The 14,981-nt window shown below is 40.0% G+C and overlaps 1 protein-coding gene across 1 annotated transcript in view; it reads right to left on the bottom strand.

Moving 5' to 3' along the window:
* Window positions 1–10,622: 10,622 nt before the first annotated feature.
* cep112 (centrosomal protein 112) overlaps window positions 10,623–14,981 on the bottom strand; it is a 55,366-nt gene continuing 51,007 nt past the window's right edge. The window contains exons 12-16 of the mRNA XM_057346357.1: window positions 13,180–13,334; window positions 12,730–12,859; window positions 12,483–12,575; window positions 11,687–11,746; window positions 10,623–10,721 (exon numbers count right to left, since the gene is read on the bottom strand). Coding sequence (XP_057202340.1) covers window positions 10,638–10,721; window positions 11,687–11,746; window positions 12,483–12,575; window positions 12,730–12,859; window positions 13,180–13,334 — 522 coding nt within the window. The 3' untranslated portion in view covers window positions 10,623–10,637. The remainder of the gene's footprint in view (window positions 10,722–11,686; window positions 11,747–12,482; window positions 12,576–12,729; window positions 12,860–13,179; window positions 13,335–14,981) is intronic.

Genomic DNA, 14,981 nt, shown 5'->3' with positions numbered 1-14,981 from the left:
GTTGATAGAAGACTCCTGCAACAGGACGAGAGTATATTAGCAGTCTTTGTAACAGCTGCAGAAAAATCTACAGATAACGCAACACAATTAGGAAGAACGTATATTGTTGGCGAAACAAGGCAAAACTTTAGACCAATATTGGACAGAGCAACTGGCCATTTAACTTTGGAATATAGGCTATCACTACGCAGCTTTGGAAATATTATACGGATTATTACCCAAATAATTGACTTATAAACATTGTATGTGACGAATGTCATCTGCCTTTAGACAATTTGCTGAAAAATTCAAACCTGATCATACGAATGACACCCCACACAGAAAACCACCTGCAGACCGAATAAGAGGAACATCACTTTATTTTCCAACCAGGGAGGAAGGTACTGAGAGACCGTGTTATCAAGAACTGGTGAATTCTGGTTATGTGTCTGTATTTCAAGAACAAAGACAATTGGAACTGCTAGAGCCTCTGAAATTGCTGTCACAAGACAATGCTATATTGGCTGTAGGTTTTACTTCAACACAGGATGATTAATGGACTGAAAGAAGGCCAAGTTGGACTTTAACCGTGTGCACTCAATATTTGTTTTGGCCCTCAATTAACCTGAACACAGGAACTTTGAAATTTAAACCACATAATTGTCATACACGATTTAGAGCAGAAGCCAGATTAAAACCAGGTCAGTGGATGATTTTTACTTATCACACTGAAGGATATGATTTAAATTGAATTTTACTAAAATTGAACTTTGTAAATAACAATATGGAGAGCTCAAGACACCCATGGGACTCCGAAAGTTGTTTGGACAGCGAGACATAGCATCTGTTTTGATCATTTTGACATGTGTGATCATAATACCAATACTTCTGAGACAATTCCCAGATGGCAAGGAACTTCCAGATACCCTTTTCAAGGATAACATAACTCTGCGCAAAGACATGGATATGGATTTGAACCACACAGACTTTATGAATTCTACCTTGGAACAGGCTGACTTTGGAGTAAATGCTACTACAGATGAACATTTGTCCCCAGGTCAGTTGGTTCCAGAGTCTGCACCAAAACATCGAAATAAACGTCAGAGCATCAACAACACAGACCAACTTGATTCATGGATGGATCACCCTAATCCCCCTCATCCTTATGCTACTAACATGTGGTGGAGATTCACCAATCATACAGTCAAAATGTATGCTTCCAGAAACTGTTATGTTTGTTCTCAGTTCCCTCATAGCACCACTGGAGGAGACTGGTGGCCACATCAGGATCATAACACAACATTTGAGATGACTATGGTTGCAATAGCAGCTGCAGGACTACAAAGGAAACCAAATGGAGATACTGTTATGATGACTCAAATGGACAGCACGTGGAAATCAATCACTCTCCCCAAAAGACTTTTTGCTCAGATTGCAACAGTCAAGCATTTACCTAGTAAACTCATCTGTCATGAACGATCTTCAGGAGGACATTTCTTGGGAAAATTACCAGAGAAGAAATGTTCACATATCTACAAGCAAACAAATGAATCTATGAGACAAAGTTGTATGTCATGTCTTCGCATAGCAGACTATGTGCATCCTCCACCTCGCCTTGTTACAACTACACATAAAGCTCCACAAACAGTTGTGGCCTACCAATACCTTGTGACTTCCGAGAGAGGACGAGCAAAATGTCCTTCATGTTTGACTGTGCATGTTCCCGATCTAGATGGAACAGGTGTCGTTGAAGGACACTACTGGCTGTGTGGATATCGAGTATACTTATCCTTACCAAAGAACTGGACAGGACTATGTGCTTTAGTCCAACTACATGGAGGGGCCATCATCTTGCCCGATCGAACAATGGACAGTCAACACCGAACAAGAAGAGACCTATTCAATTTCCTGAGAGAAAGCCCAGTGCCAAAGAACCATCACATATGGACAGTTGCTGAGAAACTTGTGGCTGCTTTCAGCCCAGCACTGGGTGTAGAATCACTGATGCATGACGTGGAAATCACCAGATATGAGCTAGCCTCATTTATCAATACAACGAAAATCATGATGGAAGGAATCAGAGAGGAACTTCGAGGAATACGGCTTACCGCACTCCAGAACAGAGTGGTCCTGGACCAACTCACCGCAGCACGCGGAGGTGTTTGTGCTATGATTGGAGAGACTTGTTGCACGTACATTCCAGACAATGACGCGGATGGACATCTTATCGAACAAGGAATACATAACATCACCATGTTATCCACAATGATCACAAAAGAAGAAGTAAATTCAGAATCTTCCATTTGGGACTGGTTCAATAATATTTTCCCAAATCTACATAACATATTGATGTTGGCAACCTGCATTCTCTTGCCCATTTTGTTATTGTTATGTTTTTGGCCATGTGTCATGCAGGCTATTAAGAGAGCTAACACGTCTGCTCCTCAACAACAGATGGTTGTTTATTCAGTTAATACTGAACGTATCTATGAAAATGAATAGATATGTCTTTGTTCTATAGTGGGTTATAAGCAGGTGTTGTCCGTGTAACGAGATAACCAAGATGGATAAGATGGATTTTTCTTAGCTTGCATACTTCGAGTAATTACTTAAGGGTTTCGCCCACGCATATACTTACACATTTCTTATTATGGTTTTGATGGCATTTGCCTGCACTTATTCACGTTGTAGTATATTCCTCGTCAGAAATTAATCATGTGTGGGACTCTTTTTGAGTCCCAAAGGGGGGAATATATTGTGTAATTTCTGGGCACATATACATGTTTTTTACATGTATTGAGCACTGTTTTTCACCACAGTTATAAATGCACTTGATAAAATACCTAAAAAGTATTGAGAAGTATTCATAGGAACATTAGTACATAGATGGGTTGATCTGAAATCATAGTCAATAAGAATAATTACATATAAGTAGGTTTATGATGATAATTTGATTATTTGAAGAAGAATTGATGATTTAATGACACAATCTGTACCTGTAACCAATGATTGTTCATATAAATGCACTTAATGTCACTTTATGCATGTTTAAAGCACATTTGAGCACAATGTAACAAGGTAAAATCCAGTGATGTTTTTAGAGGCCTAAAGTTTGAAGCCTGTTGTGTTCTCTCTAAAACCTGGGGATTTTCCACTGTTTACAAGTAACCATGATTACGCACGGACGCCACGCCGTCTCGTATGGAGACCATGGCTTGTTTGGTGGTCTCGTGTAGTAACCATTGTATGCAAATTATTTTAAAAATGATGTAATAACCAGCGTACCACCATTAGATACGTACCTTGTTACCTGGGACTTATTGGTGGCAGACAATTAACAATTGGTTAATAAAAATAAGAGATAACGGGAAAATACCTGATTGGTTTTAGAAAGGACCACCTTTCAGAAGTTTTACTATAACTGTAGACTGAAAACACTTGGTTTTTAGATGACTTTGAACATCTCACTTTGTTTGGCTCGAGCAAATAAAGTTAACTCCTCAACATCCGGACCTTATTAGAGATTTTTTGAACTACAAGACTGAAATTTTTCCACAACAAGTTGAGTTAAATCAAAAACGTAAAGCTCCTCTCCCCCTCTCAACAACAACTCTTCACCACATGATGTAAGCAACAACAAAAGAGGTAGGACTATACTGACTGTCCGATGGCCAGGCATTTTTAGCCCTCCCCTCCAGGGCGGCCCAACTTACAACAAACCAATCAAGAAGAGAAGAGCAAAATAAAGCCCCGCCCTACATTTTGTTCTAATTTCAGAAGCCGTTTCACTTGGATATACGTCACGATATGGAAAAGAAGTCCAACATAACTTCCGTTTCATGGTGACTTTAAACATTAACAAATGTTAACAAATTAATACAACCTTATTGTAAAGTGTTACTATTGACCACTTTTGTGTTTTACAGATGGAAAAAAACTGCATGGGGTAAATAACTAATGACAAATTTACAGACAATTATTTTTTACAGTTAGTACCACTAACACCCATCATATGCAAAACTGAATACACAAACTTGCTTAATATGAATATACCGGCCTGATTACAAAACTACAGTCAATGTACAGTATCTTACAGAAGAACGTGCAATAATATAATGCATTGTATATATTTCTTCTTTATACTTTGTCTAATATGTACTGTAAAGCTGCTTTGAGTGCTATAGAAATAAATGTGAATTGAAGTAAACAAAATTTGTAGATAACTATTCTAGACAAGTAATGCAATAATATGTGTATGATCATAAAGTAGTTGTGTCCCAAATGACACATTATACTCTGGGCTTAAACTATGCACTATACAGTCTACCAACTACAGTGCGCATTTTAGGAAGGTAGTATCGTCTCAAATGGAACACTTAATGATTTTACACTAATAGGAAAGGCTGTATGAAGTTTCACATACATTACGAGGATAAATGACATCAAACGCATAACATGATGAATGAATTTGTACATTGTAGTTTTGAGGTAATACTTATCTGGCTTGCCCAACATGAGCTCAGTCCCCATCACACTGACATGTAATCATATCTGCATATGAATTCTATTGGCGTAAGCTAAACTGAGACTATTAAGTGCATGAAGTGTCCAGCATTCTACACTTCATGGCCGAAACCTCATTTTTCACGACTAGTAACTGCCAAGAGTGTGATATAGCACAACAAACAATGAGCTCATCGCTGGGGTCCGATGCCAACCTGATTTTATTCATTTAATCAGACTTGGAACATTTCCAGCATTGTTTAGACATCGCAAATGGATCTGCTTCCAACACTGGCGGTGGGTATGACGATTAAATGGGGGCCATATGAACTGAAAGAGGGTCCAGCGTAAATCTTCCTCAGAACACTGTCCTAACCACTTCCACATCTCCCGCTGCATTCCTGCGGTTGGGAACAGGCTCAGGGAGCACAGGCAGAAACCCCACGCTAGCTCCACATCTAAAGGCACTGCTGAGGGCCGGGAGATGGCCTTCCCAAAACAGGACTTAGAGCAGGGCCTCTTCCACAGCCCCGTAATCCAGTCCAGACCACAGCATTGCTCACATTCTGTTAGCACACAACAATCCCAGAGTACTGCTGGATATTATAGCTGCCGAGTGGAATATTGTCCTTCTGTTGTTTAGATGAAATGGGAAATGATATCGAAACACATTTCCAAGTGATATAGAACATTGAAAATTATGCAGGATTTTGTCCTTTGGGAAATGATTAAATTAAAACTCCGTTTTGACATTAAAAGGGTTTGTAAAGTCCACCATTGCTTTTCCTATCGTTTGTACAAACCTATCCATAAAACAGACATAAATAATAGGCATAAAGGAATGAGGTGTGTTATTACCTATGCTATTTTCAAAGTTTACATTTTGGTGTGGATAATCCTTTGCATCCTGGTTTGTCAACTAGCGGTTTGCAAAAGCTGAAATCACCAAGGCACGCCATTGTTTTCTCAAAATACAACGTGAATTCAGAGAATAAACCACAACTTCATGCTCACACATAAAATCCATCTTGAGTTTCTAATTATAGGGGTTCTTGAAAATAGCAATGTCAGGAAAGGTAAGATAACAGGTGTTCGGCTGTTTTTATTTAAGATTATAAGGGCAAATATTCCATAAAAATAAGAATAGTCAGTTTTCAATTCATGATCACTTTAAATTCCCAGTGAAAAAAAGAATTACAATGCCTTTTTTCATGAAATATTGCAGTGTTTATCAATGTGGGTCATTCTCGTTCTAAAAATCTTGTGGGCTCATAATCTTTAGTTAAAACATGAAAATGCGCTTGTAACAAGGTCTCTAGGCAAGGAAGGAAGGAGGCGGGAACCGGCTAACATTTAACACACTTTAATCAAAAATAAACAAACAATAACACAGAAGTAAAAGGCCGGCAGCCACATCACGGTCGACTGCCGGCCACACAAACATAAATAAAACTTAACACTTCCGGGCCCGGTCCTCTCTCGTCGGCAGTCCCGTCGCTCGTCCTCTTATGCTCCCTAGCTCCCCCGTTTTTTTTTTTTTTTAAATAGTCTGGTTCCCTGACATGCTGTCGTTCGGTCCTCAGCCCAGCCGAGAGGCTCTTCCTCACGGTGCTATGCGGTGGTGCGGGATGCTCCACGGCGACCCGATCCTCCTCCGCCTCCTGGCGGCCGGCGATGGCTTCCCCCCGAGGGCAGCCGGCAGCGAGTTGTCCATTCCCTGCTCTTCCCCTTTTTTCCCGGTGGACAGCAGCAGGCTCCGGCCCACGGCAAACGGCCCGAACTCCTCCGCTCCCTCCTCTACGGCCCCCACCCCACCCTGGCCCAGGAGCACGGCAGCGAGGTCTTCGTCCCCCGTCGAGCTCTCTCTCTCCGGCACCACCGCTTCGGGCAGCCGCTGGCGGACGTCCTTCGTCTGCGCTGCCCGAACTCCCCAGCACCGCGACGCTGCTCGGCGGCGAGGGCTCTTCGACAGCATGTCCCTCCTTCCTCCCGGGTTTCAGCACCAATGTAGCAAAGCTCAATAAAATGGAAGGAAGGAGGCGGGAACCGGCGAACGTTTAACAAACTTTAATGAAAAATAAACAAACAATAATACAGAAGTAAAAAGGCCGGCAGCCCCTCACGGATGACTGCCGGCCACACGAACATAAACAAAACTTAACACTTCCGGGCCCGGTCCTCTCTCGTCGGCAGTCCCGTCGCTCGTCCTCTTATGCTCCCAAGAAACCACGTGAGGCATGCGGGACCGGTGCGCGTACAGCTGATACTCATTATCACTCACTCCACCGGCCACACCTTCCTGCCCCACGGCTCTCGTCCCGCCTTCCTCGCTACAACGCTTCTTTCCTGTAATGACTATCCATCTTAAATGACTTATGTTAGACGGCTTGGGCGGAGCATCCGTTAACTCCTCCCCTTCAACTGTCAGTCTGCTTGCCAGTTCCATTTCAAAATGCAACGGCTGTTTTTATACATCCAATCAAATCGCAGAGAAAGACGAAAGCCACTGTTTTCTCATTAGAAATTCCATTTCACTCGGAAATGCGTCAAAATACGGAAGTCAAAACGATCGCAACATCCGGTTCATGGGGACTTTAAGGATGTATTACAGCACTGTTCTCTAACAAAATTCCTGGAGGGCCACAGCAACTGTAATTAAACACCTGATCTAATCAATGTCTTCAGGATTACTAGAAACTTCCGAGCAGGTGTGGGTTGGAGCAGGTTGGAGCTAAACTCTGCAGAGCTGTGGCCCTCCAGGAACTGGGTACAAGTTTTTGTAATTTGTTTCCAGAATATCACATGCAGAGACTTGGGGGTGGGCTCTTTTGACCTGGGCCAACTCACCTTAACAACACTCTACACTTTAAAAAATAATTCATGGCATCTGTTGGCACAACTTAATTTAATGAATTGGTGCAAGTCAAAAATCGAAATTATTGGTATAATTAAAACTTTTAAGTGTGAAACTCTATTTTGATGAGTTGTGCTGACTTAGTAATGTTGATAATTACTTAAGCTTAATATTGTGTGTAATTTTAACCTAAAAATCTGTGTTTATGTGTTCAGACAATATTTAAGTTGCAGTAACTCAAAGTAATTGGCTAGATAACTTAATTTTTCAACACCAATTGAGTTCCGGATTTCAAGACTCATCCCAAACCATGTAACATACGTAAACAAGTTCAAACTCTATGTGCCAAGTGTTTGAAAAGAGTAAAATACATTTGTTCATGTTCAATCATTTAACTTAATCTATTACAGTTGAGGGTACATGACTGATGCTTGTTGTATCAAAGTATAGCATTGCTGAGGATCTCCATTTCCCATCATGCATTGCATGGTACTGGATAATAAGAGTTAATGTAGAAATACAGAGTTATTTTATGGATTTTTATCAAGATGAGAACAGCATGAGACTTAATAATGTTTAATATTTTGTTCTCTTGGCATTTAAAAGGGTTTTGGTTATGTTAGTGGTTTTAAGAGGTTACCATGGTCCTGAAGGATAGAGCATTTGCTTAGGCTATGGTTAGGCTCAAAGAAAATAACCACAAATGCTGTTTTACACAAAAGGCATCTCATTGGAGATGCTATAGGCACAATCAGCTCTTGCTTTTAATTGTTATTGAGAATTTTTTTTAAATTGAGATATAAAATAAAAAAGTTTATTTACAACCAGTGTCTTTGATTAAATCAGTATAAAAAAAAAGTTGGAACAACTTAATAATTTCAATAATGAGCAACAATTTTTAAATTGGTGTTACTTAAAAATACATTTCATCTAAGAGAAAAAAGTAATCTGTCTGACCCAATGTAGTTTGTTGGATGAACTTTGATGAAATTTTGTTAGAAGCTGTCACAAAATGGCAAAAATATTGATGCAAACTGTTACGTTAATTTTTTTGTTGAGTCTACACAATAAAGTTGTAAGTTGGGCCTGGAGGGGAGGGCTAAAAATGCCTGGCCATTGGACAGTCAGTACATTTCTACTTCTTTTGTTGCTGACGTCATGTCATGGCTCTGCTTCCTTAGTCATGTTTTCCTTGGTCCTGTGGCAGAGCCATGACAAAGTCTTTGGTTATGTGTGGAGAGAAACATATTATTGTCCGTTTGACAATAATATACGTTCTCTCCAGTGTCTTGTCATTGGCCCCATTCCTCTCGTTTCCTTGTGATCTTTCCCTGAGTGTTTAATGTCCCACACCTGCCCCGTGTAATTATCCCTCGTTTGTCTTCCCTATATATACCCTCTTTTTTCTTTGTCTTGTGCTCTTGTATTGCCTTGTTCTACGTTGTGTACTGTGTTCTGTGCATGTACGTTGTACTGCGGTCTCTCGTGTTCTTGTGCCCTTGCTCGTGTGGTTACCTGTGGTCCTGTTCCTCGCCCTGTTCGTGTTTTGTGAGTTTTGTGTTTTTCCTGCCTTGTATTATTTAAGACGTTTGGTCGTGTCCTTTAGTTTAGTTTTACTGTTCTTGTTTTCATTTTGTCCCCCACGTGGGAAGTCGTTTGTTTTATGTGTATTTCTTAGTTCTGTTTTCCCCATTGAGGGTGTTTTGTTTTGCGTTTTTGTATAAATAAAGTCTTGTCTGTTAACCCCTTCACTGCCTGCCTGCGCTTGGGTTCTTCTTCTGCCAATCCTTGACACGTCATGTGGTGAAGATTGTTGTTGAGAGGGGGAAGGGAGCTTGACGTTTTTGATTAAAGATTATAAGTGCAAAAGAATTTTGAAAAATAATGGTGTGCACGGATGAATCATTTATAATAATCACTGCAACTCTGTGTAAAACACTTAGAATTTTCCTGTTTGATTTCATGGTGACTTTAAGAATTCAGAATTTAGTAACCACTGAAATAAGAAACTAAATCAGAATAATATTGTTTATTTTAAAGTGTTACACAAGAAATTTTAAAGAGATAAGATATCAAATCATTTGGACTAGATGAAATCTCCAAACTAATCTATAGCTACATATAAACTGAGTTTACTTCTCCGTCTAAAAACTCAATGTTTTTTATATCAATCAAACTGCAGTTGGTTTGTTTTTATTTAAGCCATAATTACAAAAAATACAGCTTACTAACACAATAAAAACATGATAACATAATAAAAAACATGATTTTTGAAAAATGTTTAAAGGGGTCTTATGACACGGCTAAAACGAATATTATTGTTTGTTTTAGATGTAGTGCAATGTGTATACACGATTTAAGGTTCAAAAATGCTGTATTTTCCACATACCGTGCATGTTTGTATCTCCTCTTTGCCCCACCTCTCTGAAATGCGCAGATTTTTTAATAATAATAATTTTTATTATTATTTGTTATATATTAATTGTTATATAGCACTTTTCTGGACACTCAAAGCGCTTTTACATGGAAGGGGTAATTTCCTCAACCACCACCAATGTGTAGCATCCACCTGGATGATGCGACGGCAGCCATATTGCGCCAGAATGCCCACCACACACCAACTTAACATCAGGTTCCAAAGCAATTGTCCTGACAGGTGCACCCACCTTACTTGCGTACACATTTGGGCGGTCTTAGTCAAATCATACCATGAACTGACGTAGATTTGTGGGGGTGTGGTTACACAAGGCGTTTCAGGCAAGTCTGGGTGAGCATTCGCTTTTAGATAGAATGCATCTTTTGTTTAGACACTTTAATTTTTGCAATTTTACGTGTCTAATACATGAATGGGCAACTACCAAAGACACATAAAATCACGTATTTGCGCCATATGACCCCTTTAAAACGGAGTTCTCTCTCTTTGGAAATAAACTCTTCATATATACATTTGGCTCACGCTTTTGTCCAAAGCGACTTAATGCTACACATTTATGGTACTGTATGTGTGCAACCTCTGGGGACTGAACCTGTGACATTCAAATTGCTATTACCAACTGAACTATTTAAAGCTCAATATCTGCACTGATTTAAAGCAAAAACAGCACAATTCTGTGGAACACTGTTCTCAGACCTAAATGCATAATCGAAAGAACCAAAATATTTAATAAACACACAGGGCGAAACGAGTAAAACATGTGAATGACAAGCGTTTAAATTCAGTTGAAATCTGCAGGCACGGATTACACGTCGGCCTACACGTCACATCACATCGGCAAACTTGTGGTATGCAAATGAACAGAAGTTACCTGAGCATCTCCTCCATGGTGTTGATCCTCTTTCTGCCATCAGCTCGCTCCTTTACCAGCTCAGCCTGGAGTATCTGCAGCTGTGACAGGATGACAGAGGTGTCAATCCCTCAACACACTTTATCAGCACATCTAAACAGAGCTGATCTGATTTTGTAAAGGTCAGAGGTCGTCTGCGAACAGCCGCCGGCAGACGGCTGGCCTGCAGGTGTATGCGGCCTCTGCTATGCAGATGTGCACTTGACAGGGCTTTGGCCCACCGTCCCGCTTTATGACCGCACCGGCCCTTTGAAGGCGGCGGCCAGGTGTCAGAGACTGATCTTAAAACTTATCTTCACTTGATTGTGTCGGCCCAATTATTAAAGCAGCTTTTTATGACAGCGCTGAGGCTTTGAAGGGTCTTGAAAGGGGCTGCTGGGTAACAGGAGTTATTAAGTCTCATAAGTGAGTGAGCGGGGCGGTCGGCCTGAGTCTGGATGCAGAAACATGTGAGAAAACGTCCTCTAGGCCCATGAGGCTGTTGTGCTGTGACACTTTACAGCCTCAATCCTTACATCATCAAAGTGAACGAGGGCAATTGAGGGCAGCAAAGCTTTAATGTCTAACTAAAACAGCCTGCTTTGGTTTATACTACTGTTAAAACGAGTGGTGATTATAAACACTGGTCACTATCTCAAAATGATCTTTTTCGAGTTGTAACTTAAATAAAATAAAATATTTATTTGTATAGAAGTATATGAGCACATTTACAGAGCAGTGATCAAAAGAACATTTAATATATTTTGTATTTAATTTTCTATAAACATGTCTATTTAAAGAGATAGTTTACCCAAAATTGAAAATTCTGTCATGAATTACTCACTCTCTAGTTGATCCAAACCTGTATACATTTCTTTGTTTGGTTGAACAAAGAGAAAGATATTTGGACGAATGCTTGTAACCAAACAGATGGTTGGCCACAATTGACTTCCATAGTAGGACATTATATGGCTAAATGGTCAAATAAAATAAATAAAGTGAAATGTGAGAAAATAAAATGTGAGACCTTTTTATCAGTGCTGTGTTGGAGGTCTGTCATCTCCTGTTGCATCTTAGTCTCTTGTTCCTAAAGAAAACAGAAATGAGTGTAGACAAGATGTTCATGTCAGATGTTCTGTTTAACATGATTTGCCCAAACACAGCAATTCAATAAGTGACGTATGGAAATTATGTCATGAATCGATTCAAGCCCTGAAACATGATCATCTTGATCTGATTATGGACTGCTGCACTTTAAACACATTCCTCTACAGAGTATTTGCTTGAAAATGGATCTGTTGTCAAAACAGAATGACATCTTGTTTGAACTGTCAATAGAGAATGTGAAGCTGACGTCAAGCCCTATGTTGCATGATGCAGTGGCGTCACCATCTTGGGAGAATCATACTCCACTGCTATTATTTTTTTGATATGTTACTTGTTTTATTTGATATATGGAGAAATCGAAAGTCAAAGAACCATGGGCTTTTTCTGAACGACTCCGGGTAATGCTATTGCTGTTGTTAACACAGCAAGACCCGACCTACCATAGATATATTTCCTAATCAAACAAGAAAAACAAAACACTGCACTGAACGCACTAGCAGCCATCCTCCCAAGATGGCGCAACATTCAACGCGGCGTGACGTCGATTGACAAGCTCTATACATCCCATCAGATTTTCAAAAGCTACAGCTAACCCACCAGGTAACATGTGGAGATCTGATGCTTACCACAATACTAGTGGCTACTGTTTAAAGCAATCTAAAATAGACAGGCCCTTATAAAGAGAGGACATGTGTGAATGGTGTGTAAATACTGACCCTGAGCTGTCTCTGTCTCTTCTTTTCAGAATCCTGTATCTGTTGTTTAAGAGAAACCACCATCTGCTCCAGATCCTCAATGACCTCTGAAGCCTGACCAAAACACACAATACACTACAACATGCCATGAGTGTTTATATCACAAACTGTAGCTCTGTTCTCAAACTGTGAGCTGTATCATCACTCCCAAGAAACAAAACAAAAAAGCGTGATGCAGTAAAGCATGTTTCAGTGTGAGGATAGATACCTTGCTTACAGATTTGGCGTACTCCTGCTGAAAGTGGCTCATGTCAGCTGTATGTTTTTCCTGAAGTTTCTGCAGTGTGTCTTCATGTTGCTCTCTCATTTGCTCTATCTCCCTCTGCAGGGACACATTCCTGAAGCACACAAATGCCATATCATGGGGACACATCAAGATACAAAGATACTGCACTGGCCCAAAGGAGAGTGAGTGAGCTACACACATGACCTTCATGAGAGACTCAAGGAGAGACTATTATACATGTACATAATAACATGCTGCCTACAGTTTGAAACAGCACACGGACGGTGTGAAGGCTACAAATGTGACCTGTGTGTACTGTAGGTAGCTCTCAATGCTTTGTTTAAGAGGAATCAAGGTTCAGATCTCTGCACCTACGATGTGACGTGTATCTCAGCGTGTCGGGCTGGACGGCTGTTTGTCTCTGTACTGTACCTGTGATTGGCCTCTTGCAGCTGGACGCTGATGGATGTGATGTGGACCTCTAGCTCAGCTTTATCCAGTGTGACCTTCTGCCGGAGCAAGTTCCCGTTCTCCACCTCCACTGAGAGCTGCTTCACCCGTGCCTCCAACTCCTTAAGCATCTTCTCCTACATATACACAACCACGAGGCTTCTTTCATGATCAACCTCTTCATTTCAGCCAAACGGGATTCTAGGTAAATCTGCATTTTTTGTTGTTGAAAATCAGGGCTCAACATTAACGCTTGTCTGCTTGTCCGGGACAAGTGAATGTTTTCTATTGGAAAAACGGTGCTACGAAAAATCGGTCTGTGCTAAGAATAATAAGAATATGTGCTGAGACAGAGCTGCGTGTTTGTGTGTGACATATAACTAGATGCGGACGCGAAATCCTGTTATTTAAATATGTCATCTGGCTGTTCTGCGTGTCTGAGTGAATGAGTTGAGTTGCACAGATTAACATACTACACGAGTGATGGTCGAGGATTTGTCTGCGTCTGCACTGTATGAGAAAATAACCACGTGAACTTAATCTCCAAAATTGCTCTGAGAGTTTATTTTATGAGCGTTCTACTGTTTGAGTACAGCTATCGTCAAACACACTAAAACTCAAGCGTCTTCCCGACGACGCGTCAAAATAAAAGTCCCGTTAACTTAAAATACTGTACGAAAAAATACTGTAGTATTTGCTAAAGGAAATTGTAGTACCCTTGTAGTAAATTGATTATCTTAAATTATTATGATTATAAAGACTGTAGTATACTATAGTAAGGTTCGAAAAGACTATAGTATCTATGAATTTTACTGCAGTTTCCAATAGTAAATAACACTATAGTATACTACAGTAATTTGTGTGAACAAATGAAGAGTTTGGTTCCAAAATGAGATAAGTTTTTTCAAAAATCATGTTTTTATTGTTATCATGTTTTTATTGCAAAAAAAATACACAAAACATAGAAAAAAATAAAACAAATTTAGGTTGATATGGAAAATGATATGGCCCTAATTTATCCATTTGTATGTAAAATAAATGTCATCTGCCTATTCATGTGATGAACTGCACTTGATTTTTTAATGATGACAACAGACGTTTTATACTTGTGCTACAACTGTTTGGCCTCTGTAGCACCAGTGCTATGTGCAAAAAAAGTTAACGTACAGCCCTGCCTTTGTTCTATAGCAATCATGGAGAGTATAGGCCCTTTTCACATGACGTCACGCATCTTACGTTCTGCTGCGGAGCAGTGTATCGTTACTTCCGTTAGCGCCTCAGAATGGAGTTTACCAAGTCCCCTTGCACAGCTGCCGCAAATACAGCTAGATGACAAATTTTCGCTTACGACAAGATCAAAGCTAGATAAAGGATACAAATTCTTCGTTGAACAGTACCTGTTTGATTATGAAGGTATGTGTTTTGTTTTACTTTTGGTTAGCGAAGGTGCTAGGATAAGTACTTGAATAAGTGTTCTGTCAGTTTTTTGTCCACTATTGTTAAATTCCAGCACGACGGCAAAACGGAAGTTCTTCTTCTTCTTCTTCCTGTTTGTTGCAAGACGGATGTTATGATACACTGCTTTGCGAAAAGGCGGAAGTTAAGTGACGTCATTGTGAAAAGGGCCTATTACCAAATTCAGGTGGCCGCAGTGGACACTAGGTAAAAGACTTATAAGCAAACTTGACCAATCAGGATCCGAAAAAATTATATTGACACTTCAAATGAAATATAATTTTTAGGTTCGGACAACCACATGACAATGCTTAATGTCAAGCCCTGTG

This window comes from Triplophysa rosa, linkage group LG11 (genome assembly GCF_024868665.1).
Source record: "Triplophysa rosa linkage group LG11, Trosa_1v2, whole genome shotgun sequence".
In the NCBI taxonomy this organism is placed as follows: Eukaryota; Metazoa; Chordata; class Actinopteri; order Cypriniformes; family Nemacheilidae; genus Triplophysa; species Triplophysa rosa.
This window is presented reverse-complemented; position numbering and strand designations above follow the sequence as displayed.